Genomic DNA, 26,659 nt, shown 5'->3' with positions numbered 1-26,659 from the left:
GGTGACATTTGTGCAAGGTTTTGAAAGATGAATAGAAATTTGCCAAACAATAAAAGCTACCATTTCCTAAACTTCTACTGGGTGCTAAGCATTGCGCTGTAAGGTTGACATACGTTATCTCATTTCTTTCTCTCGACCTCGCCGGCTAGGTAGAGAGATTGAAAAAACTTTCCCATTGCAGAGCTGGTCAGTACCAGTCCTGACTGCTAAATCCAGGCCTGTGTGGCTCTAAAGCCTAGGTTTTTACCTGTATGATTTCCCTATTAACTACACACAGGAGTAGGATTTTTGTGGGAGAACAGTTTATACATATAGCTCTTCTGTACAGAGTGTCCATTTACATAGTTGGTTCATGGAGTTATATAGGATACTCAAAAAAAAAGAAATCTGCTAGCCATTTCAGTCATTATTGGCCCATGTTTTTAAGGTTTTTTTCTTTCAGAGGAGGAGTTCAGGCAAGAGCATATAACAAACAATGAGGTAAAGGAGAGCGTGTCACCTTTGAGGAAGAGGAGGGGTCTGGGGCCTGAAGTACAAGGGGTGGAGTGGTTGAAGGTGCAGGGGATGAGCCTCTGGGTAGGATAGGGGCAAGGCAGGAAGGCATTGCACACCATGCTGTGAGTTTGTCTTCTCTCTGTGGGCAACCTCAGCAGTCTGCTCATTGGCCTTCTTCCTTTACAGCCTGGAGAACTGGATCATGTCCTGATTGATCTCTGCAACTGACTGGCAACCTAAAAGAACAAAGCAGTTAAAAAGCTTATTTCTCCATGGGGCACCTGGGTGGCTCAGTCGGGTGAGCATCCGACTCTTGGTTTCGACTCAGATAGTGATCCCAGGGTTGTGGGATTGAGCCCCGTGTGGGGCTCCACGCTGAGCATGGAATCTGCTTAAGATTCTTGCTCTCTCCCCTGCTCATGCTCTCTCTCCCTCTGTAAAATAAAAAGAAAAAATTAAAAAAAAAAGGTAGATGAAGATACTGGATGAGTAATGTTATTCTGATTGCCTTGAGAATTATTTTGTGAGCCTGTGCCCGTGTCCTCTTTCAACACAGCCATGTCAAAATGCCACAGTAAAAATATGTAAACACCATTTTAGTATTTAAAAAATCAATTCATATGGGCCGTAGATACACTTGACCTTTATCTGAGTGCCGATAAGGCTCATGGATATAGGAAGTATCTGTCAGGGAAAAGTATGAGTCAGAAATAAGAGATGGGATGACTATTTCATACAGCAGTTGCCTTCCAAGGGAAAGCTCTGCAAGATGAAACGTACTTCTTTAGTGGAGGAGCTTCATTAAAATGCAAAATTAGAACTGTAGATGAGATTAGACACAGGAAGTGAGTGAAGACAGTGACATCAGACAAGAAGCACGAGGAGCGGGGAGGAAGAGAGGGTAGCGTGTTGGTACAGACCGGGGAGTCGTGGCCTTGAGTAGAAGGGAAATCTCTGGTGATGATGAGGCGGAAGGACTTGAAGGCCGGGATGTGCAATGATTAATTTAAGTTGTTTCCACATGGGCGATGTGTGTACCCTCACCTCTCAAAACACAGCTTTAGCATAATGTATCACTCACCAAAATATCACCCATGAAAGGCTTTTTTCCCCCCTAAAAAAGGAAACATAGGAAAAAGTTGGGTTTCACGCCTGGGTTGATTGTAGTGGACAGAAGTGTCAGGCATGGGATACATAAATAAGCCACAAACTGAACTCATACGGCAGAAGCAGGACCTCGGTGCCAGAGGCGGCTCTCCTGAGGATGGACAGTGGTCTTAAGAGCTTTGGGTTTCCCCAGAGCAGAGGATAGTGGGTGTCCACAGCAGGCAGACCTACTCAAGGAGCACAGAGATGTCAAAACAGAATCGCCGGTACGTATTGTAATAAAAATCATATGCAAACGATGTAAAAATGTCTCAATAGTTGCCTCAGAGTTATGCTGCGATTGCATTTTGAGACAGTTGGACACACAAGCTTTGGTAATGCTTCTGTACTTATTCGACTCTCCTCAGATTGGGTTCTGGGTCTCATGCAGTACCAAGGGCACCGCCCTGCACTTGGCAGAGACTCCATGAAAGGTGGGGAGAGAATGCATATTTATAACTTTTTCCTGCTTTTTCATTACTGCAAATTAGGAGGCTATTTACACTAAAATGTTTCTGGCTACTTTAACCTGGAGTGGGTAATGACAAACAATAAACCTCAAGAAGGTTCATAGACTTTTTAATTCAGCCTCGTCCCCTTGTGAAGGACGAGGCCTTAGTGAGGTCTGTGCAGCCTCGTGTTGGTGTGATTTATATGTGGACATTTTCCAAGACCGGTCCTGGTTCTAACCTTTCTGTAAGATAATTTCAGCAATTGGTCTCACGGTGAGAAAAACATGACCTAAAAAAATTTTTTTATAGTTATTTATTTTTGAGAGAGAGAGAGAGTGAGAGCAAGGGGGAGAGTGGCAGAGAGAGAGAGGGAGACACAGAATCTGAAAAAGCCTCCAGGCTCTGAGCTGTCAGCACAGAGCCCCAGGCGGGACTCAAACTCACGAAATGCGAGATCATGGCCTGAGCCGAAGTTGGACGCCTAGCTGACTGAGCCACCCAGGCACCCCAAAAAAGCATGACTCTTAAACTTATTTTGCTATCAGTAAATAGGGTTCTCCTTCCAAGACTGTATGTTACAGGGTCATAAGGGAAAATATCGCACATCTCCAGGGGAATTGGGAGAGAGAAATCATATTAACTGATCCCTCCTGAGTGCCGGTTTTGTGTCAGGTGTCTTAACGCACATTGTGTGTGGAAGGGCTAGGGGGTGACAGAATCTAAGGGGGTTTACGCTGTGATTTTGCATTTTAGTGAGTTCTACCAAAATCCCTGCCCAAGATCCCTTCACCCCGGGGACTAGTCTGGGGGTCTTCTCTGGGGGAGGGACTCTTATGCAGAGGATGCCAATGGAAGCCCTTCTGCCTCAGTTTCTTATTCTTTCTCTTCTTCCTTCTTCCCTGTGCCACATTTGGTTGCGATTACTAATTTTTCTGTATCTACACTTAAAACCATACATTCTCACTGCGGAACAGTTAGAAGGAGGGGAGTATAAACTGTCTGCCATAAACGTGCTCACAGTTTGGTGTCTTTCTTTGCCCCCTTTAAAAAAGGGTGCTCTCCACTCCATTTCAGAAGATTTTCCAGCCACCATTTCTAGCCCAGTGATTGTGAAGTGTAAACTTTGGGCAGAATAGAAGAGGTTTGTTATTGTGAATCCCCCCCAACAGGCTTCTTTCTGTTAAAAGAAGATCAGGCATCATTGGCAAGGATGGAAAAAAAATTGGGGGGAGCAGTGGAAGTCATTTCAACCTCCCAGAATCTGTAGAAGCTCATGGGTCTTCCCATCTTTCACCCCCTTCCGTCCCAGGGGCAAAACACACCAATATGATATCTATTCACACTCGTGCCTCATGGGCTCATGCCCACGAGGAGGGATCTTGGTGACCCCGTGTCATATACTGACTTATCTTCATAGGCTTTGAATAGTATGGTTCTGGTTCAAAGCTGAATTTTTTTTCTTGAATTAATCTGCTCAGCAGAAAGGAGGCTGGTGCTGGCGTTAATGCTGATCTAAGTTTTCTAATTTGTATCATTCAAGCCCAAAAGGTTGAGTCCGCAGCCCCAATGGGCACTACTAATACAACTTGTCTTGCTCGAGGGCAAGACACTTGTCTAAATATCAGACCAAAACCAGACTTGAGAAGAGCCTGGATGCCTTGCCTTGTGCCTGGCATACAACAGATGCTCCGTAACACTTATGGTAACAAGTTAATGAAAGAAAATGGTCTTGATTTCACATCAGAGCTCTTGATTGATTGTTTCCTTAGCAGACACAGATAATCAAAGACAGAGCCATTGGCCGTTGGCACTGGGTAGGTGGTTCTCTTCTGTGAGACTGTTCCAGGCATTTTAGGACATTTAGCACCTCTAGTGCCCCAGCACTAACTACCTGCAATACCCACCTTGCCATCTTGTGCCAACTAGAAAGAAATAAACTAAAAACTCCAAACCAAATCTTTCTCAAGACAGCAGTCATCATCTTAGTTTAAAAACTACTATTTTATAGGTCACTGGGATCCCAGGCTCTGCTAAAAACTTGTACATTTCTATGAGCGCTGCTTTACAATAACTTCGTTTTTGAGTGAAATCCACCCGCATGTAACTTCGAGACGTTCACGTTTGTCCAGCTGTGGTCACACAGGATGACACTTCTCCCTCTCCTCCCTCCTCTCCTCCTGTTGTATCTATCTCCCCAGTTCCTCCATGCCTCCTCCTGGACATAATTTCTCAACTCCTCACAGTCCATGAATATTACTTAAAAGATGATTCACAGAAACACATCCAACAAGCCTGATGTGACCTGAACAGGCCAGAGTATAATGGGACCCTCTTTCCCATAACCTGAAATTGCATCTGCTTTTGTAGCAAAGGTATCACGTTCTGCATTTGTGCTCCATCTTTGGAACATCTCTTCCTTTCTCTCTCTTTTGGGTGGCCACCGGGCCAGGGAAAGCTAAGCCAGAAGGTGCCTGTTCCGTAGCCCTCATGCCTTCCGCTCCAAATCAGGAAAAGAATTGTAAAAGTTTGGGCACAAAAACAGAGACTTAGATCACGGAACAGACTAGAGAACTCAGAAATAGACCCACAAACCTATGGCCAACTGATCTTTGACAAAGTAGGAAAGAATATCTGATGGAATAAAGACAGTCTCTTCAGCAAGTGGTCCTGGGAAAACCGGACAGCGACATGCGGAAAAATGAACTTGGACCACTTTCTTACACCATACACAAAAATAAACTCACAATGAATGAAGGACCAAAACGTAAGACAGGAAGCCATCAAACTCCTAGAGGAGAAAGAAAGCAAAAACCTCTTTGACCTTGGCCGCAGCAACTTCTTACTCAACATGTCTCCAGAGGCAAGAAAAACAAAAGCAAAAATGAACTATTGGGACCTCATCAAAATAAAAAGCTTCTGCACAGCGAAGGAAACCATCAGCAAAACTAAAAGGCAACCAACGGAATGGGAGAAGATATTTGCAAAAGGCATATCAGATAAAGGGTTGGTATCCAAAATCTATAAAGAACTTATCAACTCAACACCCAAAAAACAAATAATCCAGTGAAGAAATGGGCAAAAGACACAAATAGACGCTTCTTCAAAGAAGACATCCAGATGGCTAACAGACACATAAAAACAGAGTCAACATCACTCACCATCAGAGAAATACAAATCAAAACCATAATGAGATACCACCTCACACCTGTCAGAATGGCTAACATTAACAACTCAGGCAACAACAGATGTTGGCAAAAATGCAGAGAAAGAGGATCTCTTTTGCAATGCTGGTGGGAATGCAAACTGGTGCAGCCACTCTGGAAAACAGTATGGAGGTTCCTCAAAAAGCTAAAAATAGAACTACCCTACGACCCAGAAATTGCACTACAAGGTATTTACCCAAAGGATATGGGTATGCTGTTTCAAAGGGACACATGCACCCCAATGTTTATAGCAGCACTATCAGCAATAGCCAAAGTATGGAAAGAGCCCAAATGTCCATTGACGGATGAACGGATAAAGAAGATGTGGTATATATATATATATATTGTGGTATATATATATATATGTATATATATATATATATATATATATATATACACACACACACACACAATGGAGCATTACTCGGCAATCAAAAAGAATGATTGCTGTTTGCAACAACGTGGATGAAGCTAGAGGGTATTATGCTAAGTGAAATAAGTCAGTCAGAGAAAGACAAATATCATACGACTTCACTCATATGTGAAATTTAAGATACAAAACAGATGAACATAAAGAAGAGAAGCAAAAATAATATAAAAACAGGGAGGGGGACAAAGCAGAAGAGACTCTTAAATACAGAGAACAAACTGAGGGTTGTTGGAGGGGATGTGGGTGGGAGGATGGGGTAAATGGGTAAGGGGCATTAGGGAGGACACTTGTGGGGGTGAGCACTGGGTGTTTTACACAGGGGTTGAATCACTGGAATCTACTCCTGACATCATTATGGTAGCACTATATGCTAACTAATTTGGGCATAAATTGAAAATAAATAAGTAAACAACAATAACAACAACAAAAATAATTGTAAAAACTTACCTGTGAGGGCCATGGAAGTGTGGAACTCGTTTTTTATAATGTTCAAAACTTCCTTAACACCATCTTCACCCTGCTCCCAAGAATGAGGGTGGGGGGGGGGACACAAAAAGAAGCGTGAAGGAACATTCTGACCATGGGCTGAGTATCAGGTCTGGGTGTGCTCACAGCTGGGGGGGTTGCAGAACAGGGATGTCTGCGGAATTGGAACTGTGCTGGGAATACGGGGCAGCAAAGAGGAAAAGATGGGGTGAGAGCGCCTGAGAATGTGTACCCTGTGGCAGAGGAGGCGTGGGGATCCAGGCAAGGGGGGACGGGCCCTCAGAAATCTGTGGCACCTTGAGAAACGGCTAAGCTTGGAGGGCAAACCACAGGAAAGTGTGGAAACAAACAAGAAGCCCAGTAGCTTCTGGCTGGGTCTCACTTTGCCACTCTCACCTTGTAGGCAAGACCCCACAGGATTGGTCTCCCCAGAAACACACACTTAGCCCCAAGGGCCAGAGCCTTGAGCACATCGTTGCCAGTTCGGATCCCACCATCCAGGTACACTTCCATTTTCCCTTTCACAGCAGCCACCACTTCTGCCAAGGCGTCAATCTGAAAAAAGAGACATGCAGGGCTGGAGGGAGTTCCATTTTCACTCTTGGGGGTCATGGGACAGAGATGGCCCCTCACCGTGGCTTAGGAACAGGAAGTCCAAGTGTGGGTGAGGTCTACCAGTGTCTTCCCTTCCCATGCCCCAGCTGTGCTTCCCCTCCCCTCCCAGAGCAGTGCAGCTGTGTCCCCAAGCCCCGGGGACTTCCTACAGGCTCTCCTTCTTGCCATTTTCTGCCCTGACAGAGCACAGCTCCTCTCTGACTCGTTCAGCTGTCTGTAGCTTGGAAGAAACTCTTGGTTCCTCTTCACATCCTAAAGGAGACATTTCCATTTATGGCGTTCAGTTTAATATTCTTTTTTTTTTTAATGTTTATTTATTTTGAGAGAGAGAGTATGTGTGAGGCAGAGGAGGGGCAGAGAGAGAGAGGGACAGAAGATCCAAAGCAGGCTCTGTACCAACAGCAGCGAGCCCATCGCAGAGCTCAAACCCATGAACCGTGAGATCATGACCTGAGTTGAAGTCAGACGTTTAAACGCCTGAGCCACCCAGGCGTCCCTTTCCTGTTCTTGTTTCTAAAGGACGTTTTGACTTTTGATTTTCTTCTACCTTCTCTGTTTCTAGGGCAGCACAGGCAGGAGTGTTCTCCATCACTAAGCCAGTGGGTGTCGTGGGCAAAGAGAATGTGACCAGCCTTGGCCCAAGTGTCCGGACCCCAGGCTGTCTTGTGTAACTGGGCTATACCTTGTTCCCTGCACACCACACATGAACAACTTGTTCCTGGCTCCCGTGTGGGTTATCGGAGACATGGGGGGTGGGGATGGAAAAGCAGCAGTACTGTAGAAGTACGGAAAGGCAAAACTAAAGCAGCTTATCACTTGGCCTGGCTTCTCCCCAGACTTTGTCTCCCACCTTGCCTCCTCAGTCCCCGGCCTCACCAACCCATGGTGCCCCAGACCGGGCTGCACCCCTCAGCGCCTCTACGTCTAAGAGGAGGGGTGATGGGAGAGTCTGGGAGGAGGGTCCTTGAGGACAGCGTTCTGGAACTGCCTCTGGGCTCCTGTTCTGTGCCTCTTGAAGGGACAACTGGAGAGGAGGAGAAAGTTGACGCCCGGGGGACTTCTGCTGCCAAAGGAATCAGTGGGAATTCTACCTCTATGCGATCCTTTGGCCTAGACTGAACAGAATATGAAATCAGGGAGGAAAGGACTTTGTACTCTAGTTTACAAGTGGAGAAGAACTGAATACATTTTATTTTTAAAAAAATTTATTTAATGTTTTTATTTATTTTTGAGACAGAGAGAGACAGAGCATGAGCAGGGGAGGGGCAGAGAGAGAGAGGGAGACACAGAATCCGAAGCAGGTTCCAGGCTCCGAGCTGTCAGCACAGAGCCCGACGTGGGGCTCGAACTCACGGACTGTGAGATCATGACCTGAGCCAAAGTTGGACGCTTAACCGACTGAGCCACCCAGGTGCCCTGAACTGAATACATTTTAGACTTACATGTGCTAACTGGCAAGAATGCATGTCCAAATAAGGGGTATTTTTATAGCCCCAGTGTGGTATTATTTGGAATATTCCTATGATGTTGTGAAAAAGAGATAAATGTATCTGTGCAAACTCTTCCAATGAGCCGTATTGGACAATGGAGCTGAAAGAATTTGAGAACAAAGGAGTGAATTTGAGCCTCGGATACAGTATTGCTTTAGAGTTACTTTCAATAGGTCATGATAGGACATTCATTACAGCCTTCTGGCTACAGCTAGCTTACCCTTTTCCCAGGTCTCAGGAAGAAATACAAGGAGTGTTAGATATGGAACCTTCTAGAAATGGGAACTTCAAAGAGTCATACCCCTCACAGTGAGGCACTGGCCTCAGGTACAAAACTTAAGTGTGCCCAAACACTCAGATAAATAACATTTGAATGCAATATTTAAAAAATCAAATGGCAAACTTTGACCTGTGAGCTGAAGGGCAGCGGGTGTGTGTGTGTGTGTGCGCGTGCGTGCTTGTTTTTATAAATAAAATTTACTGGATCTGGGGCCAGGCCAGTGGTGAGATGAGTGGAGGTAGGTTATGCAAATACAAAGACAGATCCTATCTTTATTTAAAATGTTGATATTTTAGGGACACCTGGGTGGCTCAGTTGGTTGAGCGTCCGACTTGGGCTCAGGTCATGGTCTCATGGTGCATGGATTCGAGCCCCATGTCGGGCTCTGTGCTGACAGCTCGGAGCCTGGAGCCTGCTTCAGATTCTGTGTCTCCCTCTCTCTCTTGCCCCTCCCCTGCTCACTCTCTGTCTCTGTCTCTATCTCTCTCTGTCAAAAATAAACATTAACAAAAATGTTGATATTTTATTCACCATGGATTATTGGGCATTAATTTAAATTTTTTAAATAGTGCATTAAACTATTATTTATCTTACTAAGCTTTTCTGGCACCCTCTCAAATTTTGAGCCAGAAGTGGGTACTTCACTAGCTTCACACTAATCTCGGCACTGGCCCCCGATGACCTTGGTTTTGGTTGTTCAGTCAGATGTCTTGGGAGAAGGACATGTGGATCAGCATGATGGGGAAGGAGAAATTCTCTCTCTGGCTCCTGCCTTTACGAACAGGCATTCTCTCTTGAGGAAGTGCAGTGAAAGGTGCAGTGAGAAGTGTAGCCTCTTGCACCACGTATTACTCAGTCCTCCCCAAGGAAGCAAGAGTGGCTTAAATGATTCATGAGAGAGAGCCTACTGCATCGTGTTTTATTAGAGTTATTTCAAGGGTGAACGTTTGACTCTATTTGCTGCTTGCTGGTGATGGGCTCTTTCTTGCTTTCTGTTCCTATCTATAGACACGATTGTGACTGCCCAGGACCTGCTATAATCTTTTGCAGCCTGTTCTGCCGGTTCCTGGGTGTGTGGCAGGAAACCTGTGGGCATTCTTACAGGAATTGGGTGAGAGAGCTAGCATGTGCTCTGCAGATCTACTTTCTCCAAGGGTCATAGGTCAAGATTTGGGATGAGAAGTAGGAGGCCCGACTATTCCCTTCAATCAGCTCTTACGGAGAGGCACGGCACACGGTGCCCCTTGCTCTCCATGCGGGCTTGCCATTCTGTGTCTGTTCTCTCTCAATGAGAACCTGGAGGGTTCTCCCTTGGAAAGGAAGAAGGGGCAAGTGATTGGCACCTGAAACCTCCAAGCTTCACAAGCCTTGAAATGTACGGATTGGCTAATGAACCTTCTACATCTCCCGGCATTCATCTTCAAGACTGAGAGAGTGCTAAAGATTTAAGGACAGTGTTTGATGCTGTTGTTTAAAATAGTGAAAGCTTGGAAGTCGTCGGATGTTCGACCATAGGCTGTTGGTTGTATAAATTGCCCATTCCTACTCTATACCATTAAAACTGAGAGAAACATATATATTGAACTGAAGTGATGCTCTTAACACATCGGTAAGTGAAAAGAGAAAAATTACAAAACCGTATGTAGCTTTTTAAACCCAAGATGTCATCTTTGCCTTAAGAAGTAGATGAAAACCATTACCAAAATATTGTTGCTAATGAGAGTGATGAAATTAGGGGTGATTTTTATCTTTTTCTTTTTGCATATGTATATTTTATAATTTAGCTGCAGTGAACATGTTTTATTTACATAATAAAAAGGCCTGAAAGAGAGAAAAAAAACCCACTTCCCTTTCTTAAAATAAATCAAGTAGGAATAGAAGAATCTCTTGAAAAATATAAGTGATATATGTCCATGAAAGTAAATCAACAATTCATTCCCATTTAAAGATTCTTTCTCTGCCTGCCTCCTTTTCCTCCGTAATGGGCGTACATTCAAAAGAAAGGGGGGGAATTACAGATTGTCACAGATTTTTAGAAGAGGGTTCGTATGGCATTTTTTAGTTTTACTGTGAAAGATGGTTATTTATTAGTTTAAGTGAGGCAGTGTTCCTTCCCAGGATGTGTGACATGAGAAAATATGTCCTTATACTCCATGCACACAGGCGGTCTTTGACTGAACACTTCTTCCAGAAGGAAGGAAACCTCAGCGCCTTTGGAACGTCTCTCCTATTGACAGTTAACCACTAATTAACTGTGTGATCTTGGATAAGTTACTCAACATCCCTAAGCTGCAGGATCCCCATCTGTAAAAGAGTGATAATGATCCTATTCTTGTAGGACCATTGTGAGATTTAGAGATGTCGTATGTGAAGTTTGGAAAAAGAACCTGGTACACAGTAGGCTGTTAATGATGAAAAGTCCTTGCAATTCACAGGTATATGCAGATACCTAGTAAGGGAGACGAGAGCGTAGGCCAAACTCCACAGGGTACCTTCCTGTGGGCACGCATGCACACACACACACACACACACACACACACACACACACACGCCTCTGAAGTTACCCTACTTACAGAAGCAAGAACGTCATCTAGCTGCCTTCCACCATGGTTGGAAACAATGATGCCATGGATGTTGTGCTTCACGGCTAACTCTGCGTCCTCTTTTGTCAAGATCCCTTTAAGGATAATGGGCAATCGAGTTATGCTCTGAAGCCAGGAGAGGTCATTCCAGCAGATGGATGAGTCAATGGGGGACATCTGGAAATAAGGCATTGACGTTCTCTGTGGGGAAGAAATGAGAGCTTTGGGTTTTTTTAATTTTTTTTTTGAGAGAGAGAGGGAGAGAGAGTGAGCGAGCATGGGGGAGGGGCAGAAAGAGGGAGACACAGAATCCTAAGCAGGCTCCAGGCTCTGAGCTGTCAGCACAGAGCCTGACGCGGGGCTCGAACTCACAGACCGTGAGATCATGACCTGAGCCGAAGTCGGACGCTCAACCGACTGAGCCACCCAAGCGCCCCAAGAAAAGAGAACTTAGACCTGAGCTCCTTTAAGATTATTTGATCCATTCCAAAATGAGACAGTCGGATAGCCACCTTTCATGAGCCTTAAAAGAGGAGCCACAGAATCAACAACACTTCCGGCTCCTTTTCCTAACAAACTGTGCAAAAGAACTGCTATTTCAACTGCTTATTCATTAACCCTTAATTGTGTCCCTGCTCAATAACTATGCCGGGATCTGCAGATACAAAGGCAAATAAGACATAATCCCTACTTTAAAGGAACTTAGAATATAGTCATGAGGTGGATAACCAAAGGCACGTCTAGGCCTGTGTAGCATGTTATGTTTGAGATAGGCACAAGGTTATAAGCGCTAAGAAATACTTCAATAATCCTAAGTCAGATACTACCTCATATTTAACCTTGGCTTACCATGTGAATAACATACCCATCAATCCCAATGTGTCTCTGGGATCTGATATAAGGATTCCAGAAAATCCAAGGCTAATTTGTGGTGAATGAGTAGAACTGTTAACTCACTTGGCTGTGTATCACAGCCATTCACTAGCTGAAAAGGCCGGTATCATTATTGCTGATGCAGCCAAGGCATTCCAATGTTCCCATGATTTTCTGTTTCTGGGGCACTCCGTTGCATCTGACTAGGATTTTTAAAAAAATGTTTATTTATTTATTCTTGAGAAAGAGAGAGAGAGAGAGAGAGAGAGAATCCCAAGCAGGCTCCACACTGTCAGTACACAGCCAAATGTGGGGCTTGAACCCATGAACCATGAGGTCACAATCTGAGTTGAAACCAAAAATCGGATGCTTAATTGACTGAGCCACCCAGGTCCCCCTGACTGTAGGGTTTTAATGGGGAAGTGGCCTTTGCAGTCACCTATTTCAGAGATTCCAAACAAGTGTGCTTTTGCAGCTCCAGGAATGAGTTCCAGGTGTAGAGAGATTCTGACCCTCAGTTCTTAAGGCAGCAGGGTGGGGCCTGGGCTGACTACACTCCATGGGCCAGTCACCCTGTCTACGAGCAGCCTCTTCAGGGGGTTAGTTAACTTAAATGTGTCATCCAAAATTATCATTTTCTTTTTTTTAATTGTTAATGTTTATTTATTTTTGAGAGAGAGAGAGAGAGAGAGAGAGAGAGAGACGGAGTGTGAGAGGGAGAGGGACAGAGAGAGAGAGAGAGAGAGAGAGAGACAGAATCCGAAGCAGGCCCCAGGCTCCAGGCTCTGAGCTGTCGGCACAGAGTCCTATGCGGGGCTCCAACTCATGGACCCTGAGATCATGACCTGAGCCAAAATCAGACACTCAACTAACTGAGCCACCCAGGCGTCCCCCAAGTTGTCATTTTCTAAGTGTCCCATAAAGTAGAAAATGTAGGAAGAACTTATTTAATTTACTCTCCTATGCCATGAAGAAATCCTTTCCAATGCTTTCCTATTTCTTAGCGCCCAGCCCTGGCCTGAACACTTCTTTCTGGTGACAAGTGGATAGCGCCAGCAGTGAGGACATTGTGTGTTACGTTCTGTTCGCCTGGAAGCCTTGGACAGCAGGAAACGTGGCATCTGCAGCGTCTGGCAAGAGCAGGCATTCCATGAACTTTCGTGGAAAGAGAGAAGGGAGGAAGGAGAAGAGGAAATCTGCCTCCTGTAATGCCTGCCCATCGGATCTGGTATCTTTCCTACCTCCTTAGGTGAGTGAAGGTCTTTGAGCAGTAAGTTCAGCTTTAAGTCCAGTTGGTTTCGGATGTCATGTCGCCTGTTGCCCAGTTTGGGCACATCCACAGTGATGACCAGAGCTCTGAAACCCAGGGATTCCACCCTCTGGACCAGCTGTTTGCTGAGCTGCCGGTCTGGATGCACGTAGAGTTGGAACCACCGGAGGCCCCTGGGGGCAGTAGCAGCAATGTCCTCCAGGGCACAGGTGGCAAATGTGCTGGTGATGTAGCAGACCCCGGCTGCTTGGGCCGCTGCAAAGCAAACAGTACAGCTCAGGTGGGAGGGCAGGATTCTGGAAGGGGCTCAGAAGCCCTCCGAGTCTGTGCCGCTCTGACCAGCTTGCCCTGACAGTGAAGGTAAAGCTTGACTTCATTCTGCTTCCCGCTAGGGCAGGAGGGAGAGGGGGCCTTAGATCAAGCTGGGAGGCCCAATCCTGTCTGGGTCCCCTGCTGTATAACCCGTCTTCCAAACCCTGTTGTCCATGGTTGTTATTTCCAGCTGGAGGTGTCACTTAGTCCCCAGAACCATGTTGGACCTGCTACAGCTTTCAGATGGGAGAATGGGCTGCTTGTGAACTTGTTAAGGAAACAGAAGGGAACCAAGGGTGAGGAAATGTAATTCCAGTGGAGAAGGCTGAGCTTTGTCCTGGGAAAAGCATGCTATCTGAGTTAGAAAAATGCCGACTCCTCCCCTTCTTAGTTGTGTGGCCTTGGGTCTCATTTTCTTCGTCTGTAAAATGGGGGAGGGGGGGCTACTACTACCTCTCCTACAGAGTTGTTGGGATATTAAACAAGATACTAGATATGGAAGCATTTTTAAAATTACTAAGTGATGTGCTGTGCATATGTTAGTGATAACGAGGTTGGCGAGGGTGGTGGTGACAGTGATGTTGACACTGCGACATATTTCTCATTTCCTACTTTAATCATTGTTTTCAGTAGGATTCTCCAGCAGGTTAATGTCACTACCATTCAGCAGCCCATGGGCAGAGAATCTGGCCTAATCAAGATTTAATATTTTGGGGCACCTGGGTGGCTCAAGTCGGTTCAGCGGCCAACTCTTGATTTCAGCTCAGGTCACGATCTCACGGTTGGTGAGTTCGAGCCCCACATTGGACTTTGTGCTAACGACTCGAAGCCTGCTTGGGATTCTCTTTCCTTTACTCTGTCCCTCTCTTCCCCTCAAAATAGATGAGTGAGTAAATAAATAAATAAATAACTTTATAAAAAAGGTTTAATATTTTCAATCCTTAATGTCAACAGGAGATATCCCATTCTTTTGCCCCACTCTAAAAACAACACCACACGTTCAAGCATGAACATTTGGGAAAGTAGTCATTGTCCTGTGGGACATTCGTATTTCAGCCTGGCCAGACTGGGTTCCTAACCAGACAGATGTCATTTGCGACTCTAGAATCCTTGGATTCATTACTTCCTCTATCACAGAGTCAAAGGAAAAGATCCCAGAGAGGCCCTGGGCAACCTGCAAATAAATTATTTCCTAGATTTGGCCTATAGTAAAGATTATAAAGGGAGTCATAAGACTATTTTTAGCCTCTCACCTCCCTTCTTCCTTCTCTTCTCTCTCTTTCTCTCTCTCTTTGGCAGAGAGGGATGAGAGAAGAGAATAAGGGGCTCCTAAGAAGAAGACACACCCAATAAAAGCCTTTTTGTCATATAAGATGATGAAATCAGTCAATGAGAAGGGAAGCACAACATTGGGGCAGGAACACCTGTCAGGGCCTTTGTTAGGACATCATGCCATGAATCCCTCCTCATCCTAAATCCAGAGACCATTCAGCTCCAGCCCTGACCCACGAGAGGTCAGAGAGAGCCCTGTCTTTGAAATCACACTGAGAACCCCTTTCCCCACAGACTACGGTGGCCTGGACCCCTCCTTTGAAGGATGGCTTGCTCGATTTCCACATCCATTTATCCTTAGCCCCCTCTCTAACCACCCATTATTATGGAAATGGATGTTTTCTCACTCTTAGGTGAAATGTTATACAAACATAGCGTTAAGCATCCTTTTTCCCACACACTCCTTAATTGTGGCCAGATTGCTGTCCCTGAACTCCTTCTAAGAGAAATCCTGCTACTGCTCTGAAGGACACTTGCGTGCTTCGGGGCCCCCAGGGAAGGGAGCCTCAAGGTGTGGTTGGTTCATACCTCTGGCTGTGCTCATTTCTCCATCCGGCCAGACGAGGCAGTGGAAACCCGTGGGTGAGATGCAAATGGGGGCAGTGATTTCCTCCCCTTGGATTGTGGTCCGGGTGTCCACGTTTACCACATTTTTCAGGTACCGGGGACGGAGGCGGATTCTGTGCTTAGCAACAAAGAGTTTTCTGTTGGTGGTGTTATGTGCAGGTGCTGCCTGGTGCCGGGCCTCCAGATTCCCATGCAGGAATACACCAGACTGGGACCCAAGAAACCTCTGGGGGTGGGGGGTCAGTGGGCTCATTAGGCCACATAGACCAACTTTCCTTCAGAAAGCCTTTCCCAACACCCTGGCCCACCTTAACCCCACTTTCTCTAAACCCCCAGTGCACCTATGGTTCATATTGCCTCTGACCTTGCTCTGGCACAGGTCTGTGCCTTTGAGTTTTGTCTGTCTGAGCAGACTCTCAGCACTTGGATGCTTTGGTTGATTTACCATACCTAGCAAGAATTAGAAAGGAAAAGAATAAGCAGGAAGGAGTTCGAGGATCTTCCCTCATGGGTTACAAACAAGCCTCTATAAAGTAAGAAAAGGTCACCGAAGGAGGACAAATCCCAGAGCATGATCATGGCGGAGGTTTTGTTTTGTTTTGTTTGTTTTTGTTTTTTGCTAGAGGCTAATTCATTTGAAGATTTGACTTGACTACTTCTTTAGAAGAAGGCGGGGAAATTCATAAATCATAAATATATAAAACACACTTTTAAGTCCAATAGATACTTAGCCTCAGGGTCCAAAAATGCTTGTTTTTCACAAAATATCATACACAAATGTAGAAAGGTTTGCTAGAAATACTGGTTGTACAAACTTGTGTTACTTCGTGAAATGAAGTAGTAATCCAAATTTCATCATTGTCTCACAGAAGCAAAATGAGATAAAGCAAGGAAGGGGCCTAAAGGTAGTACTAAACAAGTATGAAAATACAGAACATTGCGTTCACCTTGTATCCCATTTTTCAGTTTCCTCCTTACCTCTCTACTACAGGGGTCAGCAAACTTTTTCTGTAAAGGGCCAGATAGTAAGTATTTTGGGTTTTGTGGACCATGCATCTGTCACAGTTATTCAGCTCTGCTGTTGTGATGCAAAAGCAGCTGTAGCCAATACGTCGATGACAAATGTAATTTAAATGGTTGGTGCTAATAAAACTTTATAAACCCCGAAATTTGAATTTCATATAATTTTTACATGTCACAAATTATCATTCTTCTTTCAATTTTTTTCAACCATTTAAAGATGGGAAACAAAAATTCTTAGCTTGTGGACCATCCAAAATTAGGTGGTGGGCCCAATGTGGCCTGTGGGCTCGTTGCTGCCCCGTGTTCTGCCTGCTGCTGTTCCAGCCCAGTTCTTTTCCCTTGAAATCAACCTCCTTCCACCCCTAAGACTCTTTGGGTGTCCATATGTCCCATGGACATATTTCTCGATGTACAGTCTCTCCTTCCAGCCAGAAGTTTAGGAACTCAGGAGATTTAGGCTTACCCAGCCAGCTTCTCCTCCGGGCCCAGGTAACTGGGGACCCTGGACTCTTGTCCTATCTTGTCAGGTGGCAGAGTTGCTGGGATAGAGGGAGGGTGACTCACGCTAGTTCTGCAGAGCCACTAAGATAAGTTTTTTCTCCATCCATTCTCTTCCCAACCACCTGCCCACTCCCCACCAAAAAAAAAAAAAAAAAAAAAAAAAAAATTAGCCTCTGGCAAAGCCCAAAATGAATATATCTTGAGTACTTTGTGTCCTCTGCAGGCAAAAAGCAGGGCTACTATGTTCCAAGGACCTCTCAACTGGTGCACATGAACTTAACAATAGAAAGGATACAGAAGACCAGACCTTTTAAAGGCTGCGATGTTGTCATCCCGCGTGAAGCTGTCATCTGCTCCGCCTTCAATAAAATCCCAAGTTGACTTGGGCAGACGCTCCCGGGCAAAAGCCTGAAAGTCTGTCAAACATGCCAAAGGCATTTCTGGACCTTCAGAAGAAAATCCAAAACCAAACAAAGACCCGGTCAGAATATGTCAGAAATAGAGGACAGGGTGAATGTGGGGGGCTCTGTATGGCCTGGTGCTATTTGGATTCAACATTAACTCCCTTGGATTCCTTCTTTCAATGAGGGTAACTGCCAAAGTTGCCGACCCCACTGCTTCCATTCTACCACCCCCATTCCCAGCTGCTGATTGTCTGGCTTTCTAAATATCCCTCACGTCTGTCCCCTCGTCTCTACATCCGCCACCTCAGGTCCAGTTGAGGCCTTGCCATTTCTTGTAAGATTATTACAAAAGCTTCTTATCTTTGTCTCCTAGCCTCCAGATTCACTGTCTATCTTGTCTCCCTCCAGCTTCTGGGATCTTTCTGAAACACGAGTCTGATCAAGTGCCCCTATGATGCCGTTCACAGCTTTCTTGGACCAGCTCCTAACTCTCACCAACTTCATCTCTATGTGGCTTTTCCTTGTCATTTGAGTCACTATGAACATTTCCTGAACTTGCCCAAGGGCTCTTTCCTACCTCTGTGCCTTTGGGGGAGGAGATCCATCAGGCTGGGGAAATTGGGGCTGAACTGATAACTATCACCTGGGAGTTCCCAGGCATCTCTGGGTGAACTAATTGCTTGGGGCTCTGCTTGACATCAGGGAGAAAGCTGACTGTTTTTGACTCCTTGGCTGGGTCACCGAACATGTTCGCTTTGAGACCAAGAAAACAACTATGTGACCTGCACTCAACCTATGTGACCCCCAATCTGCAGCAGACCTGGAACCCGGTGCTTCTGATAAACCCCTCACTCCCCTAAAAGAGGAAAGAAGGTATAGTTTGAGGATAAATCCCTCTAGTAGGGGCAAGGACAGGGGTAAGTCTAGCTGCAGAGATGCTAAAGGCCCTGGTTGCGGTCAGAGACAGCATGTGGGGCTCCTTCATAAGAGGATTCCAGTAGGAAAGGCTGAGAAATCTGTACTTCATAGTCCTGGGCATCTCCTTGGCAGCTGGCAGTGGGGTAAAAATTAACCAAAAAAGTCTGTGAGTAGAAATGGAATGACTTTTAAATCATTGACTGAGGGATAGGGATTGCCCCCAGGAGCTAGGGCTTCAAACATGAATGGAGTGATTCCTCTAGTGGACAAGGGGCCAAGGAGGCCAGATGAAATATGGAGTGTTGGAGATCTTGGTGGGGGCAGGGATGGGACAGAACTGGCTGGAAGGCATCCAGGGCCACACCAGAATCTAGTCAAGTCAAACAGAGAAGTAGCCCCAAACATCTACCCAAGGGGCTAAGCAGAAAGAAGTTATGGCAGGCAGAAACAAAGCCCCTGGGATGTGCAGTGGGTTCCGGATGGGGAGGATAGCAGCAGGAATTTGGAGCACAGCCATAGAGCTTTTTATAAGCAATACACTTTGTCAGTGGGTGGGCAGGGTGTTGTTGAGGTGCTGAGTTGAGTTTGACAAAGCACAGGAACCACATCTAATTTATCTCATCCCTGTCCGACCCTTCAAAGTCTCAGTGACTTTGGCCAAATGAATTAATCATTGTATTTATCCATCTGTATTGTGATCACTGATTTAAACCTCTCTGTGCACAAAAGAGTTAACATAACAGGCTCCAGAATGCTATCCCTCGAAAAGCCTGCTTGCAAAGTTAGACCTTGGTTAGAGTCTGGGAACTTGGATTTCAAGAAGGTTCCCAGTACTCCCTGATAAGAATGGCATGGCTCACTGTGTCTAAACTGTACAAACAACATGGTTTATGCTGAACATCTGCTTTCTCTCTGAGAGTTTAGAGTTTTGGCATGAGTTTGGCAGAGAATGTCAATATGACCAGCCCCCAACAAAAAGCCTAGGGCAATGAGTCTCTAAAATGAGCCTCCCTGGTGGTCAATGCTTCACGCATGTTGTCACAACTCACGGCTGGAGGAATTAAGTGCATCCTGTGTAATGCCACTGAGAGCAGACTCTTGCAAGCTTACACCTGTTTCCCTCTAGATTTTGCCCCATGAGCCTTTTCCCTTTGCTAGTTTTGCTTCTCATTCCTTCTCTGTAATTAATCATAGCTTCAACTACATGTTATGTCCTATGAGTCTTCCTAGCGAATCACTGGATTGGGACCCCCTCCCCCCACCAACATGCTTTGAATCCCCAGGCATTAGGATAGTATGTGACAGTGAGTTGCTGTTCATGAATGTTCATTACTTGAATTTAACATTCCCCTGTCTGTCCTTTCTCTGCCTTGTTGGATGAGAATTCTCCACCAGGTTTCTACTCCTGATGTCTCAACAAATTCTCCATATTCTATATATTACACACTCACAGAAATGCTCTTCTGCAGCTTTCTAGCATAAAACCCCAACAACACTTGAGTCTAATCCAAGAGAAGTGGCTTAGACTCACTCAGAATTACTTGCCTGGAATAGTGGGGATGAAAGCATCTGGAAGCTGCTTGGAAAGAAAGAAATAAGGCAGCATCTTTATAGATACCAAACACTTTGTTATCACATTTCTGTTTGCTGTTTCTTTTTCTACTATTTTCTTTCTACTTCCTTGTGAAGTAGACAGAGAAGGTATTAGTGTCTTCATTTTGCATTTGAAGAGAATGAGGCCTTGGATATGGAATAAATTCTGAAAGATTAGGCAGTAAATTATGACAAGGGAAGGGTTGGAGTCGTGCCTTCCGGTAGCCCCTAAGGATAGACATTCTCCTTTTTTGCTTTCATGGTGCCGGGCAAAATAGTTGGTTCACATAAATTACTTGTTTTATTGAATTTACAATAATTTTGTAGGGTGAAATTTTTTACAGCTTAGTAAAGTACTGAGCCCATTATTTTTATTAGAGGTCCAATATAAGGCCTGTAGTTGAACAGAAGGACAACTTCATTGTTCAAAGCTTTCCCCAAATTTGGAAGAAAGACTTAGCACTCCATGTTTTTATGTATCTCCGTTTGATCAATACCAGACTTAAAGCCACCAGGAATTCAAGCGAGGATCCAGGTTATCTAATGGTTTTCTTGTATTCCCATTTTATTTGATCTCTGCTGCATTATCTTTTCTTCTTTTCTCCCCTATCCCAACTGCCCAAGAGGAAGAGAAAGCAGAAGAAGCATAAAGAGGGTAAAAGTCTTTGGTGCACTGACCAAGAACCTTAGCTCCTTGTAGTTCATGTAATTTCTTCAGGCTTTTTGTCTCTTGGTAGAAAATGGCGAAGTACAACTAGCATATGAGTGATAAGAAAGCGCAAATATAAAAGCAAGGACATTCAGTGGTACCCGTTGCTAATGACTCGAAGTTCAAACAGCTTTCCCTGATGGGGGAAGAAAGAATTACATAGACTATAACCAGTAGGCGTTTCAAGGCAGATAATTTGCCATTTGATCTAATGCAATTAGGCTAGATAAACAAGTTGTCTTTCTTTGAAGATTTTAAATGATTCATAATACATGTTGATGTCACTTGAGGAATCTGGGATATCGGAGCTTCTATTTGTGTGAGAAAACCCTAGGTGTTCTTTAAGAGATCTCAGGGCGGAACTCACAGGGCAGGTCATTGAGATATAAGGGAAGCCAAGTCTGCCTCTGAGGGCCCAGCTCCAGGTGCAAGTGCTTGATGCTGAAAGGTGGTGTCCTTCAAGACCCTCTGGCTTGGTCCCCAAGCCAGAACTTAAGCCAAGTTTTTCATTGGAATGGTAGAGATAGCATCAAGGCTACACTTTGGGGACCTTGCCTGAGAGATTATACCAGTCAAGGTTGGCTGAAAGTGCTTTAATCACTGTATATGAAGTGACAGCCTCAAGGAGAGTGGCTGCAAAGCCTACAGCCATCACCATAGCAACGGCAGCCCAGGGAGGGGAGCGCAGGGCTGGGGCCACAGTGAGGACAATGCCAGTAACTGAGGCACATGAGTCCCCAGGGAGTCCTCCAAATGGGGCAGAAAGGTCAGGGTATAGGAGTTGGAATTCTAGAAATATCTGGTCAGATATCAGAGTGTCCCTAACCCTGGAGTGGCCTAAGGAACCAAGACTTACATCTGCGTAGGAGTGAGGGGACACGGGGCCAGCCTAGTTGTTTCTGTCAGCCTGGGATCAGTTCTGGCCTTTCTCCTGAGCCCTCACACAGTATGAGTGAGGACGCAGGACCCCTTCCAGGCCACGGTGGTCCAAACATCCTACTCCCCATGGTGGAGCATGACTACAGGCCAGGAGAAGTTTAATCACTGAAAAGGAAAACAAGCTAATAGGAGTGGTTGCGGGGTGGTGGGCTGAAGAGGAGAGATGATTATTGCAAAAAACGGAACAGAGCAAAACAAAAAATGGCCACCATGACCTGGAAGGGGTCTGAGCTATTGTGACATTAGCGACTCACTGGCCCACCTCCCCAGGCCACAAGGACCACAGATCCTGCCTGGTGAGGATTAGAAGACAATCAGAGCGGAGAGGGACTTCAGAGGGAGGAAGAAATGTGAGCAAGCTCATACCAGAGCAGAATTGAAAAACAACCTAGGTCTCCTATCCGCGCTCAGTGCCCTTGCAGTCCCTTCCGGATAGTCTGGTAGTGGTACCTGGAATTCACTTCTTATTTGAGAACTAGCTTCTCAGCCTAGACCTAAGCCTTCCAGAGATTGATCTACCCTGGATCGTTCCAGTTCCTCCTGTACTCCTTCTGCCCCGGCTTGGTTAGCCCACAGCGGCCCGAAAGAGCTGAAGTTCGAGGTGTAGCACAAATCAGACTAGTGGCCAGGTCAGGGAACTAGTGGCTGCAGCAGACTGAGAGGCGGCCTGCTTTGGGGAGGTTACTGACACTTACTAGTGATATGATTGCCAGCAAGTTACTTCCTCTCCCTGGGCCTCAGTTCCTCATTTGAAAGCTGTAGGTTTTCATATGTTCCCGTTTAATCTCTACCAGCTTTGAAGGCACCAGAAATTAAAGGTTGGGCTGAGGTCCTTGGGGTTTTCACATCCTGTGCTTCCCTGGCCCTTACATGCAAAGACCTGGTTTAGATGTGGCTGTTAACATTCTAGTTCACCATGTACTTCATAGCAGTGAAGTACAGGATGGAATGAGCCCATCATTAGGCTGTTTCCTAACACCAAGTAGCTGGGTACTCACAGCCTTCCTTCCCTCTTGCCTCTCAGCCTTGACACCTCTCTTTTTAGAAGCTGTTCTTCTAAATAGCTATCATAGCTACTTAGTAATATCTATCTTACTCCATATGTATACCTCTTCCTCCTTGCTCAGTGTATCCAAACCACTGGCTGATTTTTTTTTTCCCCAGGGAATCTTTCTCACTTCTTCCCTTTCCCTGATCTTTCCCATTTCCTTGCCTTTTCTGTTTGCAAACCAAAAATAACTCCATCATGGTTGATAAGATTAGTGCTACATAGTCCCTTGGATCACGAACAAAACAGTTTGGGGCACCTGGATGGCTTAGTCAGTTAAGCATCGAACTTTGGCTCAGGTCATGATCTCGCGGTTCGTGAGTTCAAGCCCCACATCAGGCTCTGTGCTGACAGCTTAGAGCCCGGAGCCTACTTTGGATTCTGTGTCTCCCTCTCTCTCTGCCCCTCCCTCACTCAATCTCTGTCTCTTTCTCTTTCAAAAAATAAAGATTTAAAAAATTTTTTAAAAAGTTTAAAATTTTTGAAGTCACATTAGACCAAATAAAGAGCCTTCATAACCTTTGAAAACACCCTCTTCTTTCTCTAAGTAAGCCTGCTTTCCTTATTGCCATCATTTATGAAAAATAAAAGAAACTATCTATTACATAATATTGTTAGTTTTCGGTTTTGGCCAATGACTAGCAATGCAACAGCATTGCTTTATACTCATTTGCATTGCAAATATGCCCATTTTCTGCTACTTTGCAAATCAAGTGGGTATTTCCAGTGACCTGGGAATCCAACCACTATTTTAATAGCATTCTTTCTGTGGGAAAATATGTGTTGAGTCCCAAACAAATGACTTCCAAGTAGAGTTTTGGAGCACAGCCATGTTGTAAGTTGTGTGCTTTCTATGGGGTGTTGGAGACTGTTGAGAGCACACGGGGAGACATTGATCCAAGTGCTCATAAGGTGTTTTGAAAGGTTGGGGATTTTCTAATTCTGTTAAGCAGTGGGATCATTTGATTACACAAAGACCCTTGGAGACAGCATGATGGCTCCTTGATAATAAAATGTCGATCAAATTGCAACCGTTTATCACGTGCTTCATGATGTCATGCACTATATAGATTGTTTTATGTGCGTTAGTATTTCACCCCTTACGATAATTCCCAAACACAAATGTTATTCCCATTTCACTGATGAGAGACCAGAAGCTCAGAGAGATTACTTAGTTAATACTTTACCCAACATCACTCATGTGGTAATGTTCTGACTTCCATAGCCTGGAGCTTAAACATCATGAAGAGAAGCAAATGTTTACAGCCAAGTGTGGTTTATAGAGTGAGAGAGTTGGCATTTAAATGCCATGGGCATATGTAGCTTTGCTCCCTCCCCTCAACAAGATGCAATTCAAGTAAGAAAATTGCAAAAGAAAAGAAAAGAAAAGAAAATTTCATTATTTAGCTGGTCATAAACAATAACGAGTTAAGCAGTTAAGCAGTCTTAGCAATCTAAACGCACTTACTATTCTTACATATACTATTCCATTGGATGCTCACAATAATCCAGTGAGATCATGATCAGAGAGTAGATGTACAATTCCATTTTATAGATGAAAAAATTAAAACCCAGAGGATCCAGGTGAATTACCTATGCTCACACAATGAAAAGAACAAAGTCTGACCAGGAATCCTTTTGACTTGCCGTGGCTATAGTGGAGCTGCTGTAGAGTGTTAGTGGTGCCTTAGGAGACATTCAGGTCTCTGTCTTGCAGGGTTGGGAGAGCTGCATAAAGTGGGCTTGGCCACAGTTCCCACACAATCTAGGCTATCGGGAAACGTGTCCCGGATGGAGATCACTGCTCTCACCTCTTCATTTGCTCAAACAGGATGGAGGGTGCAAAACAGACAGATCTCAGAAACTACACAAATGATTACAATGAGCTTTGACCTCTACTCTTTTCACCATGGACTTGAGGTGTTGGAGGCACATTTCTGTCTGATGGTGGTAGTCCCTGGGAGGAGGTAGCAGGAGAGAGATGAGAAAGGACAAGGCCATTGGAAATGGGGAAAACCAGCTATGGAATGGCCCTGTCTCTCTTTGCTTTCCTCCTAGCACTCTCACTAGGGCAATGACTCTGGACTGGATTTCTGAAGGCCATTGCTTTCAGTTGCTCATGATGTTCTGAAAGGCATTCATAGCGGAAGGAGTCCATGGAGTCGAGAAGATAGACTCTCATAAGCTTTGAAACTTGGCCCACGGGGGCTCAAGCCTCAGCTCTGCTACTTGCTCACCATGGTTCCATGACAAAGTTGTTTGTGAAAGAAGAATATTAAGGCCTATCCCATAGGGCCCACATGAGGACTAAACACCACAGTCCGTGTCAAGTTCTTGTGCCGTCACAAGTGCCTTATGTAGAGTAGTCATCAATAAATGGTAGATCCAAGTGCATTACTCTCCATGTTGACGACATGTGCATTCTCGTCTGAGGCTCTGGAGGTGAAAGTTGCTTCAGTTCTGTGACAGCATCATTGAAACCCTGTGTCATGTTTACTTATCAGTTCATCCAACAAGATTCACTGAGTACACACTGTCAGCCAGGAAGGCAGAGATGTTTACTACTCATCATATGTTCTCTGACATTTCCTTCCCAGTTGCTAAAAAATAGACAGGGCTATATGACTAATTCTGGCCAGTGGGTTGGGGCGGAAGTGACATGTGTCAAATCTTGGGCCAGGAATTTAAGAACTGATGTGTGCCCCTTCATCTTTCTCTTCTTCTGCTACAACAATGTGGAGGCCCTGTTCCCCAGAAGACATAGCTATAAAATAAAGGCAGCTTGGGTCTCTGAAGCACCATTTGGACAGGAGTAGATCAGTTGATTTTATATGAGCAAGACATAAATATTTATGTGCTAACCCACTAAGATTTCAGGGTTTATTCTCTATGACAGCACAACAAGCCTAACTAATATATCCAGGTGTTGTGCTGAACAATAGAGACTGAAAAACTTACATGATGTCAATCTCTGCTCTCAAGAAGCTTACAGTTGAAGGAGACAGACTTCAATAGCTCATTCTCGGTTAGTTGCTAGGGCATAGAGGGTAACAGGAGTCCTTTTCTGGGGGAAGGGTACTATCCGGGGATTTAGGAATATTCCTGTTTTTTTCTCAATAATGTTTCTCAACGTCTCACAGATGATGTTCTACTACCATTTAGTTTAGACAAGCTCCAATTCTTGGCTATCCATAAAATGAGGATATGACTATCTTAATAGAGACCTTGTATGACTAAAAGGATCTTATAAAATGCAGAGTAACCTAGTGATTAAGAGTCAAGTTTTGGGAGTTTTGCTTCCTGTTTGGATGTAGAAGATCACAAAAAGCTATTTCTCCTCTGATTCTATTTCTAGACTCTCTAATTTGTTCCACTGATCCATTGGTCCATCTTTCTACCAATACCATGCTGACTTAATCACTGTTCTTGGGCAGTTCCCTCCAGATTGGTCTATAGATTCCGTCTGACCCAATCACACTCCCAGAAGGCTCTGCATTGGAGGGAATTGGTATCTAGTTCCATGCAAGCTTATTTTTCAAAGAAACTACCCTGGTCCAGTTGTTTGAGAAGTTAACTTCTTTGCCTTTTAGAAGTGATAGCCATGTCACTGGTTTCCTCTGCTGGTGGCCAGGAAGCAATGGTCAAGTTATAAAGGACATGCCCAAAGGCTGAGACTTTTCCCTCTTAAGGACACCCATAAATATTCCATTGAGTTAAGACTTAACTTTGCTAAACATATCCTTCTCTGTAGTGTCTTTGAAGCAAAGCCTTCCTTTGATAGTTTCCTGGAGTCCCCCTACTTACCTGTCCCTACACAGCCCCTTTTTGCTGGATCATTCACCTTGGAAACTCACAGTCAGCACCAGTGATACTCACATAGTCTCTGACCTCTCTCCTAGATCTCCTGCGACTTCGTCTCCTTCTCCTGTTGCAAGCACACAGAAGACACCCAGTAACAAACCTGAGATTAGCGTCTTCCAGTCCTTGGGAA

At 44.9% G+C, this 26,659-nt stretch overlaps 1 protein-coding gene across 1 annotated transcript; it reads right to left on the bottom strand.

Moving 5' to 3' along the window:
- Positions 1-421: 421 nt before the first annotated feature.
- HAO2 (hydroxyacid oxidase 2) lies at positions 422-26,659 on the bottom strand. Its single transcript, XM_042951930.1, has 8 exons — positions 26,630-26,659; positions 17,365-17,503; positions 15,495-15,646; positions 13,294-13,577; positions 11,171-11,380; positions 6,609-6,767; positions 6,174-6,243; positions 422-731 (listed from the first exon to the last, which is right to left on the bottom strand). The coding sequence occupies exons 2-8, from the start codon at positions 17,493-17,495 to the stop codon at positions 676-678; spliced, it is 1,062 nt and encodes a 353-aa protein (XP_042807864.1). The 5' UTR covers positions 17,496-17,503; positions 26,630-26,659; the 3' UTR covers positions 422-675.

This window comes from Panthera leo, chromosome C1 (assembly GCF_018350215.1).
Source record: "Panthera leo isolate Ple1 chromosome C1, P.leo_Ple1_pat1.1, whole genome shotgun sequence".
Lineage (NCBI taxonomy): Eukaryota > Metazoa > Chordata > Mammalia > Carnivora > Felidae > Panthera > Panthera leo.
The sequence above is the reverse complement of the archived record's forward strand: the minus strand, read 5'-3'. Positions and strand labels throughout refer to the sequence as shown.